This window comes from Leopardus geoffroyi, chromosome D2, assembly GCF_018350155.1.
Source record: "Leopardus geoffroyi isolate Oge1 chromosome D2, O.geoffroyi_Oge1_pat1.0, whole genome shotgun sequence".
Classification (NCBI taxonomy): domain Eukaryota; kingdom Metazoa; phylum Chordata; class Mammalia; order Carnivora; family Felidae; genus Leopardus; species Leopardus geoffroyi.
The window spans coordinates 45762793-45784130 of record NC_059334.1 but is presented as its reverse complement, the minus strand read 5'-3'; the positions used below and the strand labels follow the sequence as shown (position 1 = coordinate 45784130).

Genomic DNA, 21338 nt, shown 5'->3' with positions numbered 1-21338 from the left:
AGAAACTCCAGCCGAAATGGTATGCAGGAGGGGGCAGGCTGGTGGAGGAAAATGCCCTGCCTCCACCAGGTTCCAGCAGACTCCCAGCAGGCTTCCGGGGTGGAGTGGAGAGACATGCCTTACTGGACAGAGATGCAGGGACCCACCTTCTCACCAGACCCCAGAAAGAAAAGAGCCACTCTTCCCCCTGCCCCTGAAAGATGAGGGGGACCCAGGCTCACCTCACCATCCCGCCTCGCCTCGGGTCAAGCATTGCTTGGGCAGGGTGGAACTCCACACTGACAGCCTGGTGGGCTGTCCGTCTTGTCTAGTCAGCCTCCTCCCTACCGGGATGGGCACAGATGCCAGGCTGGAGCAGGGCCCAGAGTGGGTCTTTGGTCAAAACCTTCAAGGCTGTAAAACAAGACGGTCCCTCCCCCCACCCCCACCTCACCAACACACACATATTCATCTCGGTCCCCATCTCCAGACGCCCCCTCAAGGTCTCAGATGCTCCCACCAGAGCACCCCTCAGGGACACTCCATGGGACGCGCCAAGAGGGTGCGCGTCCTCCAATGGGATGCACGCCGGGTGGAAGCTGGCAGAGGACCGGAGCCTCTGGTCAAGGCTCTGGCTGCCTTCACTAGTCCCGACTGACACTGCCCCGGCGGTCTGATAATAAGCATTTCAGTAATAGGGGCTGCGGGTGTCCAGGGGATCCAGGCGACGCCACCCTGAGTCAGATAATCACCATAGCGGTGGCTGGCACGCGCTGTGCACCACCCACTACCCCCCCCCCCCCGCCCCGCGCACCGTGGGGCCAAGTCACCTCCGTTCTAAGCCCTGTCCGTTACATACTTTAACCCCAGAAGGATTACTATTACTAACCCAATTGAAGACAGGGAGCCCAGAGCGCTGAAGGAAATTGTCCCCAGTGTCACAACTGGCTAGTGGGGAGCCGGGGTAGGAACCCAGGTGGTCCCGCTGCAGAACCCGGGCTGTCCAACGCCTCATTACTTTGTGTGCTGCCAGGGCGGACCTGTGAATTTCAGCCCCGCACCCCTCGCCCCCCGCGGTCAGGCAGGCGGCGTGGGGGCCCGGGACCGCGCGCGGAGAGTCCAACCTGGAAGCCCGGCAGGCCTCGGGAGCAGGAGTGGGCGCAGGCCCGGGGTCGGGGAGGAGGAGGGGGGAGGGATATGGGGGGAGCCGGGGAGGGAGCGGGGGGGCGCAGCCACAGCCTGCAGAGAATCGCGGAAGATGGAGTGGCACTCCTAGACCCGCGTGTCGCGTGTCCAGGCGGCCGGGCGTCAGACGCGGCGGCCAAGGCGTTGGCGCTGCCCTCCCGGAGCGGGGCGCCCTCGCACCCCACCCCGCCCCAGCCGCGCAACCCAGAGTCCTGCACTTTCCTGGCGCTCACCGGCGGCTCCCCCTTCGCCGGCGACCCGGGCCTGGCCGGGGCGGAGCTGCGGCCTCCGGGGGCGGGCTCCCTTCCCCCGCCGACTGCCGCCAGGACCCGACGAGGGACCGCCCCCGCGCCCGCCGACGGCACCGCCGCGCTTTAAAAGCCTGCCCCGCGGCGCGTGGAGGCGCGGAGACCAGTGCGCCCCAGCCCCGGCAGCCCGCCGAGCAGTGTCATGGCGGGTAAGTGCCCCTTCCCCACCCGCGCCCCCAGGGCGGCGTCGGGGGCCCTCGGCCCCCAATTCTCCCCGCCCCCCCTGCCCCGCTGGGGCGCCGCCCGCACCTGCCTGTGGCTCCTAGCGCGGGAAGAGGTGGAGAGGGAGGCCCGCTCCTCGAGGACCTTTGGGGGTCAGGAAGGTGGGGGGGAGTGTCTCCTTCTCACCACTCCCCTCGTCCAGACCCCAGAGCCCCGGAAGCCCCAGGTCCGCACGTGACCCGAAGGAGGCCCCTTCTTTGTCAGAGGAAGGCAGCAGGCGCCTGGGAGCGAGCGTCCCAGAGAGGGCGCTGAAACGGGAGTGGATCCTGCCAGGTCCCCGCAATTGTAGGGGTGCAGGCAGCAAAGGGTACTTGTGTCTCCGTTTCTCACGCCCACTGCCCTTTTCTTCATCAACACTCCCGTCGTCTCCAGCGGACTCCCCTAAGAGGGTTCATCTTGATAGAGGGTTGAACAAAGGATTGGGTTGTAGAGACAGTTACAGAATTCAAACGTGAGTCCGGCCTCTCAGCAGGTTCCAGGACCCCAAAGGATAGGGCTGGGAATGGAAACCAGGACATCACCCCTTCCTGGGCTTTCCTTACGTACATGATGCCCACACTCGGGTTTGCTCTCAAGCCTGAATAGGAGTCCAGGGAAGATAAAGGTTCTGGTAAGAGCAGATTTAATTTCTACTCAGAAGCACAAGAAAATGGTTCATTTCAGCCAGAATCTCAAGTCCAGGGCCAGCTGCTTTCCAAGGGAACAGGAAGCCTGCTTCTGTGTCGCTCCTGGGGTCCAACTCAGGGCATGTGGTTGCTGCCCAAATCCTGCCCCCAGCAGGTCCTGGTGTGAAGGGGAGTGGCTTTCTCCAGGCATCACAGTCCTAGTGGTCTTTGCCCCCAGAGCAGGTGGCCCTGGTAATCGGGGGCCTCGCTGGGGGGCTGCTGTTGCTACTGCTATTGATCTGGGTGAGCTGCTGTCTCTGGAAGAGGCTTTGTGCCATGTTCACCTATGAGGAGCTGCCAGGGACCACAGCTGCGTCCAGCACACAAGGGAACAAGCTCTGCCCGCCATATGCAGGACCCAGGACCCAGACAAGCAGGTAAGGCAGGGTGTGGGGCCAAGCAAGCCCCTGGCCTTGCTTAGGGCCCTCCCTGTGGCATTGCCCTTGGAGTAGGGTGGGAAAGGAAAGGTTGTTTATGGGGTGCCTCCTGTATGCGGTCATCATGCTGGGAGCGATCATGAAGAAACCCCAGAATTGTCACCACAAGCTATGAGGCAGGCATTATGAAGCTCGTTTTCCAGAATGAGCTTATTTCCTATAGGCTCAGAAGACATAAGTAACGGGTCCAGGGAACACAACCAGTAAGTAGCTGAGGCAGTGCTGGCCCCACTGGCTGCAGACAGGCAGAGGTATTGGCTGCGGGTGGGGGTGGGGGGCAGGCGGGGGCAGATGTGGGCCCAGAAAATGGTGCTCTTGCCTCCTCCTGGCTCCTGCTGGCTTTTCCTCCCCCAGCCTCTGACACTCAACCCCTATGGGCTGTGGGAGCCACACCTTCCACCTGCCACCAACATGTCATCTTCCCGCCTCGGGACAGGCCACCAGGTGTGCCATTCGTGGTGCCCCCTTCCTTCCAAGACCGAGACTGGGTACCCCTGAACAGTGAAGAGTGGGCTCAGGTCCCACGGGACCCCTGCCCAGCCCCGGAGCTCCTGCCCCACACCTCCAGCAGCAACCTTGGTGAGTGCTCCCGCCAGAGCCTGCCTGGGGTCGGGGTCTGCTCTGACCGGGGTGGAACCATTTGGTTTCATGGGCCTGACCCTGGAAAACAGCCTGGACCAGCAGCCCTCCAGTGATGCCCCCAATTACCAGGTCCACTTGTTCTGGGGGCAGAGACCACCAGGATTGTGGTGCCTGGGGAAAGCCCATACCACTGGCCTCCTGAGGGCAGAATTTAGGCAGCAGCCCCACCCCCTGGGTTGGACCCCAGGAGTGAAACAGAAGCAGGGGTGCTGCTGGCTGGGCTCTGCTGAGTCTCAGCAGTAAAGCCATTTCCCTTGGGATCCTAGTGCTCTGGGCAGAATCTTCTGGTTTCCCTTGGGAAGAGTGGCCCAGTGACCATTCTTTCCAGGTACTTGGGTTTACCAAATGCCTGCTGCCCCCTAGCCTGTACCAGATATGGCCTCATGTGCTATTGTGGAGTAAGACATCACCCTGCCTCTTTGGGGGGAGAGATCCTCACCCCATTTTGCACATTCATAAACAGAGGTTCAGAAGGCTAACAGTGCCTTGCCCAAGGTCACAGAGGCTGTAGGCAACAGAGGGATTGGAACCTTGGTATGCGGGTGCAGAACATTTGATGGGTTCTTTCCTAGACTGATTGGTTGGCTGATCCAGAGTTCAGAAGGGTGGGAGCTGGGTGCTCAGCTTTCTGCCCATACCTTTGCTCTGAACACCTTCCAAGATACCTTCCCAGGAACCACTCAGTTATCAGCGAGGCCCTTCTAATTTCAACGGGAATAGAAGAGGCAAAGTTTTATCACTGAGACATCCTCTGAACACCATGGACAGGGGCCAGGTCAGGTCCTGGGCACTATGAACCCCCTGCCCAACAAGCAGGCCCCGACCTAAGGGGCAGGGATTAAATGAACACTGTTCACTCTGCTGGGAGCCGCAGAGGGAAGCAGGCCTGGATATGCCCTGCCTTAGTGCTGGCAGGAGCTGTACTAGAGAGAGAGGTTGTGTTCAGTCTAGAGAAGGGCAGGGGGTGGATGTGGTCTGGAGAGGCCAGTGAACTGCCCACTGGAGGCTCAGCCAAGAAGAGACAAGCAGGGGGCAGGGGTGGTGAAGCCCAGAGCTCGCTGTCCTCCATGGCCTTGCCTTCCTCTGGCCTGGCAGACCACCCCGCCCCTGTGTCATTGAAAATACAGGCATGGTGGGGACCATCAACCCAGAGCTATACAAGTTTCTAGAGGACACGAGTGAGACGGACTTCCCTGAGGGTTGCCTGGGGCGGCTGTGGTTCTCCTTGGAATACCAGCAAGAAGCCGAGCGGCTGTTGGTGGGCTTGATCAAGGCGCGGAGGCTGCAAGGCCCCTCAGAGACCTGCAGCCCCCTGGTGAAGCTTCATCTGCTGCCCGACGAGCGGCGCTTCCTCCAGTCCAAGACCAAACGCAAGACCTCCAACCCACAGTTTGATGAGCACTTCATCTTCCAGGTAAGGCCTCTGGTGCAGACAGGGTCTGGCCTCCTGGGAAGGAGCAGACGTCGTGCAGGTGAGCTCCAGCCTTCTGTGCTAGCCAGGGCCCTGCAGCCCCCCAAGACCCCTGATGCCACCAGCTGTGCTTTCCCCTGCCTGCCCTGTCCTGACCGCTGATGATGGGGGTAGGGCAGAGACTAGGGAGGTGAGGGGGTAGAGGGCTGGGCTCCTTCTGGCCAGGCTGCCTGGATGAGAGAACGAGAAAACACATTCCTGGAGCACCTACTGAATGCCTCGCTCTGGCCCATGGGGCTCTGGAAAAGTGCTCCAAGGCTTTGGAGCACTGTGAGGTTTCTGGCAAGGTTATCTAAAGAAGGCAGAGGGCAAGCCCCCCCATGCCCCTTTGGGTGGGGGCAGGAACTTGCCTATCCCATCAGAGACCGGTGCAGGACCCTAGAGCCATCCTGCAGCAGGTGGTGCGTTTGCTGGCCTGTGGGCGGGCTGGCTCAGGGTCTGGAGGTGCGGAGGCTGTCTGGGCACTGAGCCAAGCTCACAGGTACCTGGGAGCCTGAGCAGGTGACTGGGGGCCCCTTATGGGAAACCAGCCATCAAGAGCTGCCTTGAAGCCTTGGGCAAACATTTTCAAGAGCGGACAGCAGGCTGGCTGGCAAGGTAAGGACAGTCCGGGCAGCATCCAGAAGAGGGTGATTGCTGAGCCAGAGCCCTGATTCTTGCCTTCTTCTGGGCCGAGAGCTGTAGCTGAGAGGAGGGGTGGCATGGGGCCCATCTCCCAGCCTCCTGCTGGGGGCCAAGTCTGTGGGAACTCACAGGTGACCTCGCCCTTCTCGGGGCATGAAGCCTTGTGACATGAAGGCATGTAGCCTTGCTGACCGGCCTGGCCACATGTCACGCTCACAAACTGATTTTTGTTTAACCATCACTCTCCTGCCCCGTCCCAACTTGATTCTGCCTCTTTGTGCTTTAATGGGGGAGGGGAAGGAGAAGAGGAAGAGAAGCAAATCAGTATTAATTGACCATCTGCCAAACATCAGACCCCGTGATTGTGTGGGGAACTCAAAGAGTAAGAACCACTATCCCCATTACAGATGAGGACACAGCCTCAGGGAGAGGGGTGCCCAACTCAGATGGCAGAGACGGGCAGGTTCCCTGGGCTCCGGTGTGAGACCTCCTATACATTTATGTGCAGGCAAATCACTTGGAGGTCCTGTTAAATGGGAGATTCCCTTCATGGGCCTGAGGTGGGGCCCAGGTCCTATATTTCTAGCAAAGTCCGGGCGAGTGGTGAACGCTGCTGGTCCTTGAAACACACCCTGCAAGGCAAGGCTGTGGCACACACTCCTGCTTCCCAGGGGTACTGGGCTCACTGCTGGAAAGGGCCCCCTGAGGATGCCTGGGTTTGGGGTGTGCAGGTCCCTGGTTGAGTCACCTGTCACCAAAAGCTCCTGCGTCCAGAACAGCACGCCATCCTATCCCATCCCCTGTCTCCACACCTGACCCCAGCGCAGACCCTCATCTCATCTCCTCCAGGTGTCCAGCAAGAGCATCACTCAAAGGGTACTCAGGTTCTCCGTGTACCACGTGGACAGACAGAGGAAGCACCAGCTCCTGGGCCAGGTGTTCTTCCCCCTGAAAAACGAGACCCTGGCAGGTGACTGCCGGCGTCTCATCTGGAGAGACCTGGAGGCTGAAAGCCTGGAGGTAAAGGTCAAGGTCACCAGGCATATACCACTGTGTGTCAGACTACCGTGGGCAGGTGTGACCCAGCACCTGTCGGCCAGCGACGGCCTTCAGCCTACTGCCCACTGCCCCTACCGGTGTGACTCAGGGTTCTGGGCCTGGGCCGCAAGTGCATGGGACAAGGGGGCAGAGTGGAGCCGCTCCTGGGCAGGGAAGAGCCGCCTGAGGTTCTCTTGCCCTGGAGATCAGAGACTTGTAAAAAGTCCACACTTAAATTCCCACCCAGATCAGACAGCTGTGAAAGGTGACACCCCAAATGGTCCAACCGAGGAAAATATTTACCCTCTATCTTCCTGACCCCCGAGAGGATGGTGGCAGCTTGGAATAGGCTTTGGAATCCCCTAGACCTGGGTCTGTGTCCGAAGCTCTGCCCCTCACTACCGTGTGATCTTCAGCAAGTCCCTTCAGCTGGCCAGACCTCAGTTTCCCCATCCAAGCCCAAATGAGGGTGGGCTTAAAGGAGAAAAGCGCCACACAGTACCAGTGCCTGACTGCCGGGACCAAGGAGGAAGGCACTGCCGGGAAGGCACCGTGGCTCCTCCGGCACCTGCTAACTGACCCGGATGCCTTCCTCTCGGCCTCCCAGCCTCCCTCTGAGTTTGGAGACCTGCAGTTCTGCCTCGGCTACAACGACTGCCTGCGCCGCCTGACCGTGGTCGTGCTGCGAGCCAAGGGCCTCCAGCTCCAGGAGGACACGAGTTTTGTCAGTAAGTTCTTCTCCCCCAGGCAGGTTCTGTCCTGTGAACTTGGGGCCGGGAGCTGGAGTCTGCCCCTTGCCCCTGGCCATGCAATTCCTGCCTGTGTCTGAGCCGCCACGGGAGTGCTCACCACCCTCTGTGGACAACTGTGATGTGGGAAACCACTTCCTTAGATTGAACCCACCTTAGATTGATCCCGCCTCTACCTCTGCCCTTCTGTGAAGGACTCCAGTTCCTCCAGGGCCAGACCTCGCACCCCCTTGCCCCCAGGGAGGGTTCCCCTGCACACAAGGCATGGCGCCCGGCTGGATGAAGAGGCATCCTGGGCCGACAGGCAGCATGGGGTGCTGCTTCCTCTAGCCCCCCCAGAACCCAGCAGCTGGAGGAGCGAAGGCCCTGCTCTGGCTCAGCATAATGTCCTGCCCTTATGTGTCCTCCCCGCCCCCCCCCCCCCCCAAGCAAGGTGGTGGCTGTCTGCCATTTGTGTGTCTCCGCATCTGGGTCACTGTAAGCAAGTTGTCATTCAGCCTTCCACTGTGGATCCAAAACCCATATGAGCCCCACTCCAAAAATTCAGCCCTCTGAAGCAGAAGGTGTTTAAGGGGCCCCAGGGAGCCTGAGCAGTCAGCAGGCAGAGAGGGCCCCCCTCCACCAAAGGGAGGGATGGGCGTGTGGTGCCAGGCCCTGGTAAACAAGGGCCAGCCGAGCTGTGGGCGCATTCAGGAGGCACAGAGGAAGGAAGAGGAAGGGAGCCCAGCGTTTCCTCTGGCGTGAGGCCATACGCTAATCAACCCTGGCTAATCAACCCTGTTTCCTCTCGTAACGCCCTCTGGCTATAGTGGCTGTGAGCAACGGGGGTCCTGGCGCCCAGGGTGGGCCGCGCCCTCCCAGCCAGACCTCCCACAGGCCAGAGGCTGGACCCCGCCCGCTCCTCCCGGCCCACGGTCTGCACTGCCCCGCAGGTGTGTGTGTCAAAGTGTCTCTGATGAACCACAACAAGTTTGTCAAGTGCAAGAAGACTTCGGCTGTCCTGGGCTCCGCCAACCCCGTGTACAGCGAGACTTTCAGCTTCAAGGCCGACCCCGCTGAGCTGGACACTGCCAGCCTCAGCCTGACCGTGCTGCAGGGCGCCGAAGGAGAGAGTAAGGCTGCCCCCCAACCCCGGCCGGGCTGTTGGGGACACGGGCAAAGGAGGAGCGTTCAGGCAGCGTGAAGGTGATGGAAGAGGGCTTCTTTCCGGAGGGACCCCTTTCTCCCTCAGCTCTTTGGCGTGAGGCTGGCTTAAGATGTCTCATGAGGAGGGTGAGAGGCAGAGTAGGTGACCCCATAGCATAGGGCTGGCTCTCCACCTGGGCTCCCTTTCCCATCTCCGACTCCAGAGCAAAGGCAGGGTCCTTTGGGGGCTGTCAGCTCCTGCTTAGAGAGGGAGGGGGCTTGCTCCACCCTTCGAAAGGAGGAGTAAGAGAGACAGAGAGAGAAGGCACGGGGGATGTTGCTAAAGTGATGTGGTTTCTGTGGTCCAGAGAGTGACGACGTTTTCCCTCCCCCGCAGAGAGCCACACGCTGGGCCGGGTGGTGGTGGGCCCCTACATGTATGCCCGGGGCAAGCAGCTGGAGCACTGGAACGAGATGTTCAGCAAGCCCAAGGAGCTGGTGAAGCGCTGGCATGCCCTCTGTCGCACCACTGAGCCCTGACCCGGCTCGCGCCCTCGGGTCTGCAGGGGGAGCCTGCTCTCCTCTCCCCTGTGGCACCCGCAGGCCTGGATGCTCCAGCCAGCATCTTGCTGGGCTGCCAGGCCGGCCGGAGCCAGGGCACTGTGAGTGCCACCACGCAGGAGAGAAGGGACGAGGGAGCCCCAGCCAGCTTGGCAGCATGGCTGGCTGCCACCCGCCAGCCTCAGGTACCCTCCCGACTCACTCCATCCTCCTCTCCCCGTGGGGCTGCCTGGGCTCCGAATCCCAGGCACCACAGTCCCGATTTGGACCGGAATCTCAGGCATTCAGAAGAAATACTCTATTCAGCGATAGCAGAGCTGTGTGTGCTCACTGGAAACTTAGGCTCCACCATCCCAGAAAGCTGATGGCATGTTGATGCTAAACCTATATGGGCTCTGGTTTCCCTGCCTTCCCCTTAGCAGAGAACACAGACTGCGCTGGGGGAATAATGGGGTGCAGGGGGCTCCCAAAGCACTGATTTCAGTTGGTCCACAATAAATAGCACAGTCTGAGAGTTGGGTTGGGCAGTTCAGTGTGGAACAGCCCCAGGATTCCTGGGCAGCACGGCGTGCCCACAGCTCAGGAGAGAAAGCTCTCAGGGATCAAGACTCGCTGGCTTTAGGACGTGGGAAATAACATTGGGAACAGCCCACCCAGGTACCAAGTGGCGGACGTGTTCTCAGCATCCTGTCCCTGTGCCAGGGAGGAGGCCTTCACCTGTGTTAGGTCCCTCCCAGGGCTGGGTCAGACCCTGGCCCACATCATGCCACATCTTGCCCATAATCCAAGCCTCACGCCCCTGGTCTTACAGGTGTTCTAGTGGCTTCTGTGGTCTCCCTGGTTGACAGCATTCAGTTCCTTGGGGCTCTCACTTTAGGCAGGAAATGGTGAAAGCATGCGGTCAAAAGTGTAGCCCGCAGGGCTGAGAGCTTTTCCCATAAACCTAAGTGATTTCATTATGGGGACTGTGTTGTGGCAGGTGTCTGTGTGAAGTTCATTAAAATGGAAGTCCCCACAAACCACCGTCATCCGATCCCCGTGAAGTTGTACTCAAGGTAATGAGCGGCCATCGCGTCTGTCTCTGTTAACAGGCAACCTGCATTTTCACCCAAATGCTGTTGAACTTGCGGGGTCAACACACCGTATTGTGAAAATGGAACAAACTTTAAACTCGTGTTGTCTCTTTTCTTATGCAGTGAAGCAACTTCAGCAAAAGAAAGTAGCCATCATTATTCTCCGTTTGTGCCTCTTTCACTTCGCTTCCGATCTGATCTCTGTCAATGCACAAAGACTCACTTTACCTGGCAGTGGTCCAAACAGAATATCTTGTTTACTTTTTCTCATTTATTGTACACACACATTCCAACAAAGCCCACACTCCCGTAATTTCTTTGTTTTTAGTTTTTTTTTTATGTTTTATTTTATTTTTGAGACAGTACAAGCGGGGGAGGCACAGAGAGAGGGGGACAAAGGATCTGAAGTGAGCTCTACACTCACTGCAGGACTGCAGCGAGCCGGATGTGGGGCTGGAACTCAGGAACTGCAAGATCATGGCCTGAGCCGAAGTTAGATGCTCAACCGACTGAGCCACCCAGGCACCCCTCCAGTAATTTCTAATAACATCATAGCACACACGTGATAGGGGTTCTCTATATGTTTGGATAGCAGGCTACTAAACTGGGACTATTTCCATTTCCCCTGGGGTCCTGAGACAAGAGGTGCCAGCCACCCTACCTTTCAAGGTGATGTTCACGCCTATCAGTGGCCTTTCCAGGGCCACTTGGAAAAGTTGTTAAGTATCCCCTTTGCAGGACAGAGTGAACTGGTGCAACTGACTCACAACTGAACATTCTCAATGGCAAGAGATCGGCAGGCTCTCTGGTCTGATGGGGAAGAAGAAGGGATTGCTGTATTGGGCTGGAATGTCTACAGACATGGTCAGGGCAAAAAACACACAAGTGCTTCCACTGGACGAGCGAGAGGTGACCTGAGTTGTCTCAATCCTGTCCTCCAGGTGATCCCTGCAGAATGAAGAAGGCCTTTGCATTTCCACAAAGCATTGTAGAATCAGCTTGTCAGTTTCCACACCAAAGAAATGCTAGAGTTTGACTGATTTCCATGGAGTATACAGACCAGTTTGGGGCCATTTTTTATCCCTACAATACTGAATCTTCAATCCATTAACATGGTATATCCCTCCGTTTCTTTTGGTCTTTTGCAAGTTTTCTTAAAACCATTTTGTGGTTTTCAGGAAAGTATTTTTGCGCATCTTTCACTAGATTCTTAGATGTTTTATATTTATGTTTGCTGGTATGTAGAGATTCTATTAACTTTAGTATGTGGACTGTTTCTATTGAGTGGTCTTACTAAAATAAATTGTAATACTTGGTAGATTCTTTGTATTTTCTTTGCATATAGCTATGACCTCTGCAAACGACAGTTGTGTTTCTTCCTTCACAATCGTTATGGCTTCTTTATCTCGTCAAACTGCAGTGATTGGGCAACTGGGCAAGAAAAAGAAACAAAACCAACCAGATTGTAAAGGAAGAAGTAAAACTATATTTGCAGATGACATGGTCTTGTCTATAGGGAATGCTAAGGAATTGTCAAAAACTGTTAGAGCTAATAAACGAGCTCAGCAAGGTTACAGGGTACAAGATGGAAACCCAAATTGCACTGGCTGGGACCTCCAGAGAGTGCTGGCTGCCAGTAGGGAGAGCATGCAGGTAGCCTTCTTAGTCTTAGCGAGGAAGCTTTCAATATTCACTACTATGTGGAATATTTGCTATTGGACCTTTAACCTACTCATGATTATGTGTTCTCAATTTGTTAAGTTTTTTTTATGGGGTACCTGAGTGGCTCAGTCGGTTAAGCATCTGACTCTTGATCTTGGCTCAGGTCATGATCTCATGGTTCATGGGATTGAGCCCTTGTCAGGCTCTGTGCACTGAGCTTGGAGCCTGCTTAGGACTCCCTCTCTCCCTCTGCTCCTCTCCCGTGGTCTCTCTCTCAAAATAAATAAATAAATAAAAATGTTTTTAAGTTTTTTAATCATAGCGTTGTTTTATCAAATACTTTCTCTGCATCTTTTCAGTTAATCATACTTTTCTCCTTTTTTTAAATGTGATGAATTGTACTGATTTCTGAATGTCAAACGAGGGGCACCTCGGTGGCTCAGCTGGTTACGCAACCAACTTCAGCTCAGGTCACAATCTCATGGTCCATGAGTTTGAGCCCCAAGTCAGGCTCTGTAATGATAGCTCAGAGCCTGGAGCCTGCTTCAGATTCTGTGTCTCCCTCTCTTTCTCTCTCTCTGCCCCTACCCTCCTTGCACTGTGTCTTTCTCTCTCTCAAAAATAAACATTAAAAAAAATTGAATTTCAAACCAAACTTACATTCTTGTAATAGAAGCCAGTGGTGTTTGTGTTCCTCTGTCTGTCTGTATGTCTGTGCGGACACACACACACACACACACACACACGGTAGTACTTGGACTTATTTCTTTAAAATCTAGATTTATTTGCTATTATGTTTTTAATTACTTTTTAATATCCTTACATACCAACATCATTTTTTAAATTATTTTTTTTAGGACTTTACATTTTTAGAGCAGTTTTAGGTTCACAGCAAAATTGAGGGGAAAATACAGAGATTTTTTTCATACACATCCATAGCCTCCTCCCATTATCACCATCCCTCACTAGAGTGGTACCTTTGTTACAACTGATGAACCTATATTGATACATCATAATCACCTAAGAAACACAGTTCACATCACGGTTTGCTCTTGATGATGCACATTCTATGGGTATGGACAATGGTGACATGTTATTACATTTTTAGGTGTTCTTGCAGTTATGTTCATAAGAGATTTTTCTATAATTTTTTTTATTGCAATGTCCTCACGCTTGAAACGAATCTGTATTCTGTGTGAGCAGGTGTCCTGTGTTATTCTTAGGTCAAGTTTATGAATCAGATTGGTCAAATCATCTATTTTTACTGATTTGGGGGGAGGAAGGTATATTTTCTATTCATTATGGAGAGAGGTTAAAGTCTCCCACTGTGATTGTGGATTTGTTTGTTTCTTCTTTTAGTTTTATCAATTTTTGTTTTGTATATTTTGAGGCTGTGTTATTAGGCTCATATTCATTTTCAGTTGTTTTTTTCTGGTGGATTAGGCCATATATTATTGTGAAACAGCTCTAACACTCCATTTTTCCCCATATTTTTCAACTTTCTTATGTTCTCATAATTATCTCTTGAATATAATCAAGTCTATCAACCTCTGTCTTTTGTGTATTTAGCTCATTTACATGTAATTACTGCTATTTATTCCCATTTGTCCTGTTTTGTTTTCTCTCCTTTGTTGCCTTCTTTTGTATTAATTCATATTGTAACTGCATTTTTTTTAATCTTAAAGTTTATTTACATATTTTGATGGGGGGAGGGCCAGAGTGAGAGGGAGAGAGAGAGAGAGAGAGAGAGAGAGAGAGAGAGAGAATCCCAAGCAGGCTCCTCACTGTCAGCACAGAGCCCAATGCGGGGCTCAATCTCATGAACCATGAGATCATGACCTGAGCCAAAATCAAGAGTTGGACACTTAACCCACTGAGCCACCCAGGTGCTCCTGCATTAATTCATTTTTTAATCCTGCCACTTCCCATCTGTATGTTGCTACTTACACAGTTCATTATTCCTTTAGTGGTTCCCCTAGAGATTACAACTTATATCTATTGTATATTATAGTCTAAGACAAATCTTACCTTTTAATCACTTCCCAGACAATGTTCTGATCTTAGAAAACTCAATCTCTGTTTCCCCCTGTTTTTTAATGGTATTGATATGATTCATTTTAATTCCACACATATTTTACACCTAGCAAGACATTACTATTATTGCTATGTTCAGTCAATATTCATTTATATTGACGCACATAGTTGTTCTTCCTTTTGCTTTTTATTCTTTCCTACATTTCTGGGATTCTACCCGAGATCATTTTCCTCCTACTTAAAGATTTCTTTTTAGTATTTCTTTTTGTGCAGATCTGCTCACAGCAAATTTTCTTAGTTTTGAATAGAAATGTCTATTTCAAATTCATTTTTAAAGGATTTTTTGTGGAAGTAGAATTCTAGGCTGACATTGTCTTTCTGTCAGCAGTTTAAAAATGGTATGCATTGTCTTCTTGCTTCCATCCTTTCTGTTGACAAGTGAGTTATCAGTGCTATTGTTTCTCCTCTGAAACTAATGTATCTCCCTCTCCTCCCCACCCTTGGCTGTTTTTAATATTTTCTGTTGCTGGTTTTCAGCAGCTTGAGTCTGGTGTGCCTACATGCAATTTTCTTTTTATTTACCCACCTTGGGAGTAATAAAGCTTCATCAGTTTTGGAAAATTCTCATCCCATATTTCTTCAAATATGATTTCTGCCCCATTCTTCCCCTCCTCTTCTTCTGAGACTCCAATTACACACATATTAGATCTTTCTGTCAGTTCCCACAGGACTCCTATGCACTCTGCTGTATTTTCCATTCTCTTTATGTCTCTGCTTCAGCTTAGAGTTTTTATACTGCCCTCCTACATTTCAATAAATTTTGTTCCACTCAGTCTAATTGTAGTTAACCTATATGCTGAGTACTTAATTTCGATTACTGCATTTTTCAGTTCTAAATTTCCATTTGATACTTTGTAATATATTCCAGTTCTTTGATGAAAGTCTCTAGTTTGTCAGTCACACCAATATCTGTGTCATTAGTGGGCCAGTTTTATTGTGTATGTTTTCTCCCTTTAGTCCTGTTACTTGGTATGCCTGGCAATATACTGTCAAATACTGACCATTATGAGAAATTATAGTAGCCCCAGGAGACATTATTCCTCCAGAGAGGGTTTACTGTATCCTCTGGCCGCCAGAATGGGGAGAGGTCACCTTAATCCAGTCCTGTAATGAACTCACTGGAGTCTGGGTTACAGTTTTTGTAAGGCTCTATCACCACCTCTGGTTTTCCCACATTTCTAGAGGGTAGTCTTCCAAGGGTACTATTTGGATCACTAAAGGAGACTCTGTTGTTGTTTTGTTTTGTTTTTTTTGTTGTTGTTGTTGTTTTTTTTTTCCAACGTTTAGTTATTTTTGGGACAGAGAGAGACAGAGCATGAGCAGGGGAGGGGCAGAGAGAGAGGGAGACACAGAATCGGAAACAAGGCTCCAGGCTCTGAGCGGTCAGCACAGAGCCCGATGCGGGGCTCGAACTCACGGACCGCGAGATCGTGACCTGGCTGAAGTCGGACGCTTAACCGACTGCGCCACCCAGGTGCCCCATAAAGGAGACTCTGTTGTATTCAGTGGGCCCCTCTTCCTTGGTGGGTCCTGAACTCTAGTTTTTATCTCCTTAGTATCATGCTATTTTCAGGGAAGGAAGGAAGGAAGGAAGGAAGGAAGGAAGGAAGGAAGAAGGGAGGGAGGGAGGAAGGAAGGGGAAAGGAAAGAAAGAGAGAGAGAACAAAAAGAAAGAGAAGAAAAGAGAAAAGAGAAGAAAAGAGAAAAAAGAAAAGAAAAGAAAAAAGAACAACAGGAAAGGAAAGGGGAAGGGGAAGGGGAAAGGGAAGGGAAAGGAAAGAAAAGGAAAGGACCTGCCATCTTTCATAGGCTTTCTGCATAAATTAATTCACAGCTTCATAATTCGGCAAATGCCTCAGAGTGGAAAACCGTTAAGTGTCAGAATTACTTTTCTACTTCCTTTCTATTCAACATCTTGGCCCCTTCTGTCCTAACTGCATTGGCGACCCCAATCTCCAATTTCTTGTCTCTCCAGCTCCAGACACTCAGCTGCCTGTTCTGTCTCATAGCCACAGCTCTCTGGCCAAATGCTCAGCCTCTTGACAGGAATCAGCACATTTCCTGAAGGAAAAAGTGGATCACAGAATGTCGGCTCACCTCCTTGTGTTTTCCTTCTTATGAGATCATGGCCTGTCAAATGCTTGTCAACTTAGCAGCTCCCCGGTAACTAACAAGAGGTTTTCTGTATTTTATTCAGCTTTTCTAGGGGTTCTTGCCATGAACATCGTTCTGTCTCAAGCAGAAAAGTAATTTTTTTCCTCAGAATTCCCTGAAAATGAATGTTCTTCAAAGACTGATTTTATACAGGGAATTTCATTACACAATTCATGGGAAGGCTGGTGTAGCTAAAAGGAGAGAAGCAGCTTGTATCAGTTAGCTGTTTTTGCAGTAATGGTGCATAACAAACAATCACAACATCTCAATGGTTTGTACAGGGAACTTGATTACACAGTTCCTGGGATGGCTGGTGAAGCCAAAAGGAGAAACGCCACTAATGTCCTCTGTTTCTGCAGTAATGGCGCATAACAAACAATCATGACATCTCAGTGTCGCACTAGAATGAGCATTTACTTCTCATACATCTATGGCCAGCTGAGTGTGAGCCAATCTAGATTAGGCAACTCACTTTCAAACAATAGGTCTGCCTGGCTCCAGGTCCTCACCCAGGCCTGCTCTGTGTTTGTTCATTCCGAGCACAAGTCCAAGGGGCAGCAGCTACCCAGGAGAGGGTTCTTTTCCTGGAGAAGGCAGAAGGGCAAACACATCTCTACCTTCTGCTTATGCTGTTACTTAATATCTTGTTGGCTGAGGCATGTTCAAAAGTTCAAAATCAAAGGGCACGGAGGCAAACTATGCCTTTTTATGAGAGGAACTGTAAGCAACATAGCCTTGGACATAGCTGCCAAGAGGGGTCAAGAATTGGGATGATAATTCAATGCACTTTGCTGATATGTTCTAGCAGTGGGGAACTCCAGGGGCCTGTGCTTGGCTGCACAGGTGCTCTCGGTGAAGGCGAGAATCTCAGATCCTCTATTTCGGCCGCTGTTGCCCACTCACTATCCTGTAGTGATTAGTGACGAGAATTTGCACAGCCATCTGCCAGTTACATTTTTTCTGATTTTTCACTGTAGCATTTTTTGCCCAAATTATTGCAGGAGCTTGGAGCATCTTGCTGGCCTAAGTTTCAGAGTCAAAGGAAGAAAAGGATGATTTTTACCCTCTTTCTGCTTTCTCTCTTTTTTTTTTTTTTAATTTTTTTTTCAACGTTTATTTATTTTTGGGACAGAGAGAGACAGAGCATGAACGGGGGAGAGGCAGAGAGAGAGGGAGACACAGAATCGGAAACAGGCTCCAGGCTCTGAGCCATCAGCCCAGAGCCTGACGCGGGGCTCGAACTCACGGACTGCGAGATCGTGACCTGGCTGAAGTCGGACGCTCAACCGACTGCGCCACCCAGGCGCCCCTCTCTTTTTTTTTTTAACGTTTATTTATTTTTGAGACAAAGAGAGACAGAGCATGAACGGGGGAGGGTCAGAGACAGAGAGGGAGACACAGAATCTGAAGCAGGCTCCAGGCTCTGAGCTGTCAGCACAGAGCCTGACGCAGGGCTTGAACTCATGAACCGCAAGATCATGACCTGAGCCGAAGTCGGACGCTTAACCGACTGAGCCACCCAGGCGCCCATTTCTTGTCTCACCCAATTATCTCATGTTTGGCAAACTCAACCTGGAACACTGTTCATAAGAGTGTCTGGGAAGTATAATTTCCAGACAATGTAATGAAGACCTTTAAAGGGGTTGGGGGTGGTGCTGTGTGCCATCCCACACTCTGGGGCAAACCTGGGTCAAGGGGACCTTAGGTGAGGGATCCACAGGGCAAGGAGGCTCTTGAAGTCCCCACGTGAGTACTGCAGCTCATAACCGTACCAGTCACGGAGAACCTCTCCTGCCCCTTCAGTGGCCTCCTGGCCGTGCCCCTTCCCTGCCCCTGCTAGGACAGCCAGGAGCCTCTGTTAGTAGGTTGGGGAAGGTGTGAAAGCACAAGATGGAGAAACAGGAAAACAGTGCTACCTGCCCATTTCCTGTGGCAGCCTCCTGCAGGCAGGAGCCAGGGTGAGGGGAGGAGGGAAGGGGAAGCTCAAACTTTAAATGAAGTTGGGAATTCAGACTACATGAGATTGGACATTTTAAGTGCTGAACACAGCCTGTTTGGTTTTTTTTTTTTAAGTAGAAGTTACAGGAAAAAATTATTGTTATCTAAGAGTGATCAAAAAAGTCATGGGCCTCACCCCAGATTTTTATCCAAAGGGCAGGGAGAAGCTACCTGCCAAGCAGGTTCAAATGGGTCACTGGGGAAAAAACAAAAAAAGGATGAAGTGGTTTGCAGATTACATCCCATAGTTTCAACATAATGGATATAAATAAATACACAAACAAACAAACAAACTTTAAAAACAAGGATAAATGCAAGCATCAGGGAGGGGTTGCCATTTCTCAGGGCCCTATAGCCAGGAAGTGGTGAAGCTGGTATTTCTATGAGATTCCAGTTGTCTGAAATGGTGTCACTGTTACACACTGCCAGAGAGACCCCAAAAAAGACCCAGGCAACACAAAGTGCCATCAAGTCCCACCGCTTGGGATGTGTCAAAGGACCTTTGTGTGCCTATTAGATAAGCCGTTTCTGTTTGTGCACCTTTAGCTGCTAGTGAGGCTGTGCATTTCTCCACCTTTCCTTTTTCTCCCTTTCCTCTTCCTCCCCTCCCCCCCTTTCTCTCCTCTCTCTCTTCCTCTCTTCTCTCTCCTTCCTTCCTCCTTTCTTCCCTCTCCCCCCTCTTTCCCTTCCATCTGTGTAAATTATGTGCTCATCTCCACTAATGTAAAGTATAATCCTGCAAGTGACCAGATTTGATTCTTGTCTTCCCTTTGTTTCGATAACATGCTCTTACCAGTTTGCGATTAACTAACCTGATGAGACAAATTTCCAGAAGGTGGAGAGAGGGCTGAAGCTCTGGTTTCGAGGTCAGGAGGGTCATGGGAACATGATTGACAGGCCAGACATGGGTTCAACGTGGCCTAAGAACCGCGAGCTCGGGCCGTGTGGCAGGCGCAGAGCGCCATCCAGTGTCCTCACACCCTTATCGTGACTGATGTACAGCTACTAGAACTAGCAAGAAAAGCGCTTGCCTCCCGCAGTGTGCCTCTCGCGCCCTCTACTGTTCAGCAGCGTACTCACTGCAGAGCATGTATTAAGTAAGGATGGGTGTGGAGTGGTTAGGGAATTGGTAACTGGTAAACCAGCCTCCCCAGACTCTTCCCTTGTGCCCCCGCCCAAACACACCTCTTCCGCCCCACCAAAATAACCACTAACTTAGTTTTTGTGGAAATCACTTCTTTGCTTTTACTACTTGACTACGCAGCCTTAAATGCTCCAGGTTTTTTTGTTTTGTTTTGTTACAAAATTTATATAAGGAATTGGAAAGGACGCATTCTTTTGTATTTGGCTTCTTTCGCTCCACATTATGTTTTGAATTCATGATGTATTTGGCGGGGGGGGGGGGGGGGGGGCATAAAATCAGAAGTAGAGTTGCCGGATCATAGGGTTTGCGTATCTTCCAATTTGGTAGGTAAAGCCAGACTGTTCTCCAAAGTCAATTCACATTCTCACCAACAGTGTGAGTTTCGCTCCCACATCCTTGCCAACACTTGGTATCCTTGGTATTGTCAGTTTTTTTATTTTAGTCATTCTTTTTAGTATGTAGAGGTACCTCATTGTGGATTTAATTTGTACTCTGCTGATGGCGAAGGAGGGTGGACATGTTTTATATGTTACTTTGTCATTCCGAGTCTCCTCCTTTATGAAGTGCTGACTCATGGATCTTACCTGCTTTTTCTACTGGGTTGTTTGTGGTTTTCTTATTGATTTGTAGGAATTCATTTTGATTAGATGTATTGCAAATTTTTTCTCCCATTCTGCTTTTTTTTTTAATTACTAATATATTTGTGGTTGATTTCCTCCCATTTTATGGCTTTCTTTTGATAAATAGAAGTTTTTAATTTTAATGTAGTGAAATTAAACAATTTTTTTTGAAAGAGAGAGAGAGAGCAGGGGAGGGGCAGACGGGGAGAGAGAGAGAGAGAGAGAGAGAGAGAGACAGAGAATCTCAAGCAGGCCCCAAGCCCAGTGCAGAGCCTGATGCAGAGCTCGATTTCACAGCCATGACATCATGACCTAGGCCAAAACTGAGAGGCAGTTGCTTAACTGACTGAGCAACCCAGGCCCCCCTTGAAGCCATCTTTTATATTGATGGTTTTTGGTCCTCTTTTTAAGAAGTCTTTCTGTAGGAGTGCTGACAATTCTGACTCCACCTCGGCCCTCCATCCTGTCCACACAATGACCTCTCTCGGGCTACGTATTCAGCCCTTTGGAGGTTAAAGTATGCCCCGACCAGAATGTGGGAAGACTTGTTCTGGTCCTCCCTGAAGTTGTTTAGAAAACTAACAGAGATAACAGAGTTTCTAACCACCTCCTCCCACCCCCACCCCCGCCCCTGCCTCATTCTGGCACAGATGATGGTACGAGGTCTGTTAAGTGTTAGACCCTTTGTCCTCACCACGGTGCTCTCTGCACATCCTCTCACTCTAGAAAATTTGTGGACTAAGGTCTGGACCTTGGGGAGAATCGCTGTGCGGCTCTGATCATCACCTACCCAATTCCCACATCAGTAAGTTACCCTGAATAAAACTGTGTAAACTGTATGGAGCTGCCTGTTTCATTTTCTGGTCTCAAAGCGCCTTCTCAGTTTAGATGATACTTTACTGCCCCTCCTCCACCTTCTAACCCTTTTCCTACCTTGAGAACATGAAGATATTCTTCTATACTATTTTCAAGAAGCTTTTATTATTTTTCCTTTCACATTTCGATATAGAATGTACCTGAAATAGATGTTTGTATAAGTTATAATTTGGGGTTCAATTTCTTTTTTTTTTTTTTCCATAAGGATACCAAATTATCCCAGCACCATGTATCGCAAAGACTATCCTTTTCCCCACTAGTCTGCGGTAGCACCTAGGGAATAAATCAAGCATCCATGTTATGTTTGGGTGTGTTTCTGGGCTCCTTCTGCTACATTAATGAATCTTTACCTTTATATTAATACCATCATGTCTTAATTACTCATTTTCAGTGCAGAGCCTGACACGGGGCTCTATCCCATGAAATGTGAGGTCATGACCTGAGCCAAAACCAAGAGTCAGATGCTTAACTGACTGAGCCACCCAGACACCCCTATGGTACCGTTTCCTAAGGTGATTTTTCACTTAATACACTGTACACACCAAAACCCTGGGTCTTTTTCATTGTTTTGCTTACTTTATTTTTGTTTGTTTTAGCTTTAAATTGTTTTTCCTGCCTATTCTTTTCTCAACAGCTTCATAGAGATATAATTCACAAACCATACAATTCACCCATGTAAAGTGTACAATTCAATGGTTTTTAGAATGTTTA

At 50.9% G+C, this 21338-nt stretch overlaps 1 protein-coding gene across 5 annotated transcripts; it reads left to right on the top strand.

Annotated features, from left to right (window-relative positions):
• Window positions 1-1524: 1524 nt before the first annotated feature.
• LOC123576717 (synaptotagmin-15-like) lies at window positions 1525-20590 on the top strand. 5 transcript variants are annotated; one of them, XR_006701554.1, is made up of 9 exons: window positions 1525-1621; window positions 2538-2736; window positions 3233-3375; window positions 4566-4852; window positions 6383-6553; window positions 7179-7299; window positions 8253-8432; window positions 8843-9191; window positions 20478-20590. XR_006701554.1 is itself a non-coding variant. In XM_045437938.1 (8 exons), exons 1-8 carry the CDS (start codon window positions 1615-1617, stop codon window positions 20528-20530), a joined length of 1161 nt encoding a protein of 386 aa, XP_045293894.1. In that variant the 5' UTR covers window positions 1525-1614; the 3' UTR covers window positions 20531-20590. The 5 variants fall into 5 exon arrangements, 4 of the variants coding, with proteins under 4 accessions (XP_045293894.1, XP_045293890.1, XP_045293893.1 ...); XM_045437938.1 differs by lacking the exon at window positions 8843-9191; XM_045437934.1 differs by lacking the exon at window positions 20478-20590 and having other exon boundaries at window positions 8843-10392.
• Window positions 20591-21338: the final 748 nt, after the last annotated feature.

Bases quoted from the DNA above. Each gene is read 5' to 3' on its own strand.
- LOC123576717 (XM_045437934.1), top strand. The intron at 7,300-8,252 runs GTAAGTTCTTCT...ACTGCCCCGCAG, and splicing joins GGAGGACACGAGTTTTGTCA to GTGTGTGTGTCAAAGTGTCT. The intron at 8,433-8,842 runs GTAAGGCTGCCC...CCTCCCCCGCAG, and splicing joins GCAGGGCGCCGAAGGAGAGA to AGAGCCACACGCTGGGCCGG.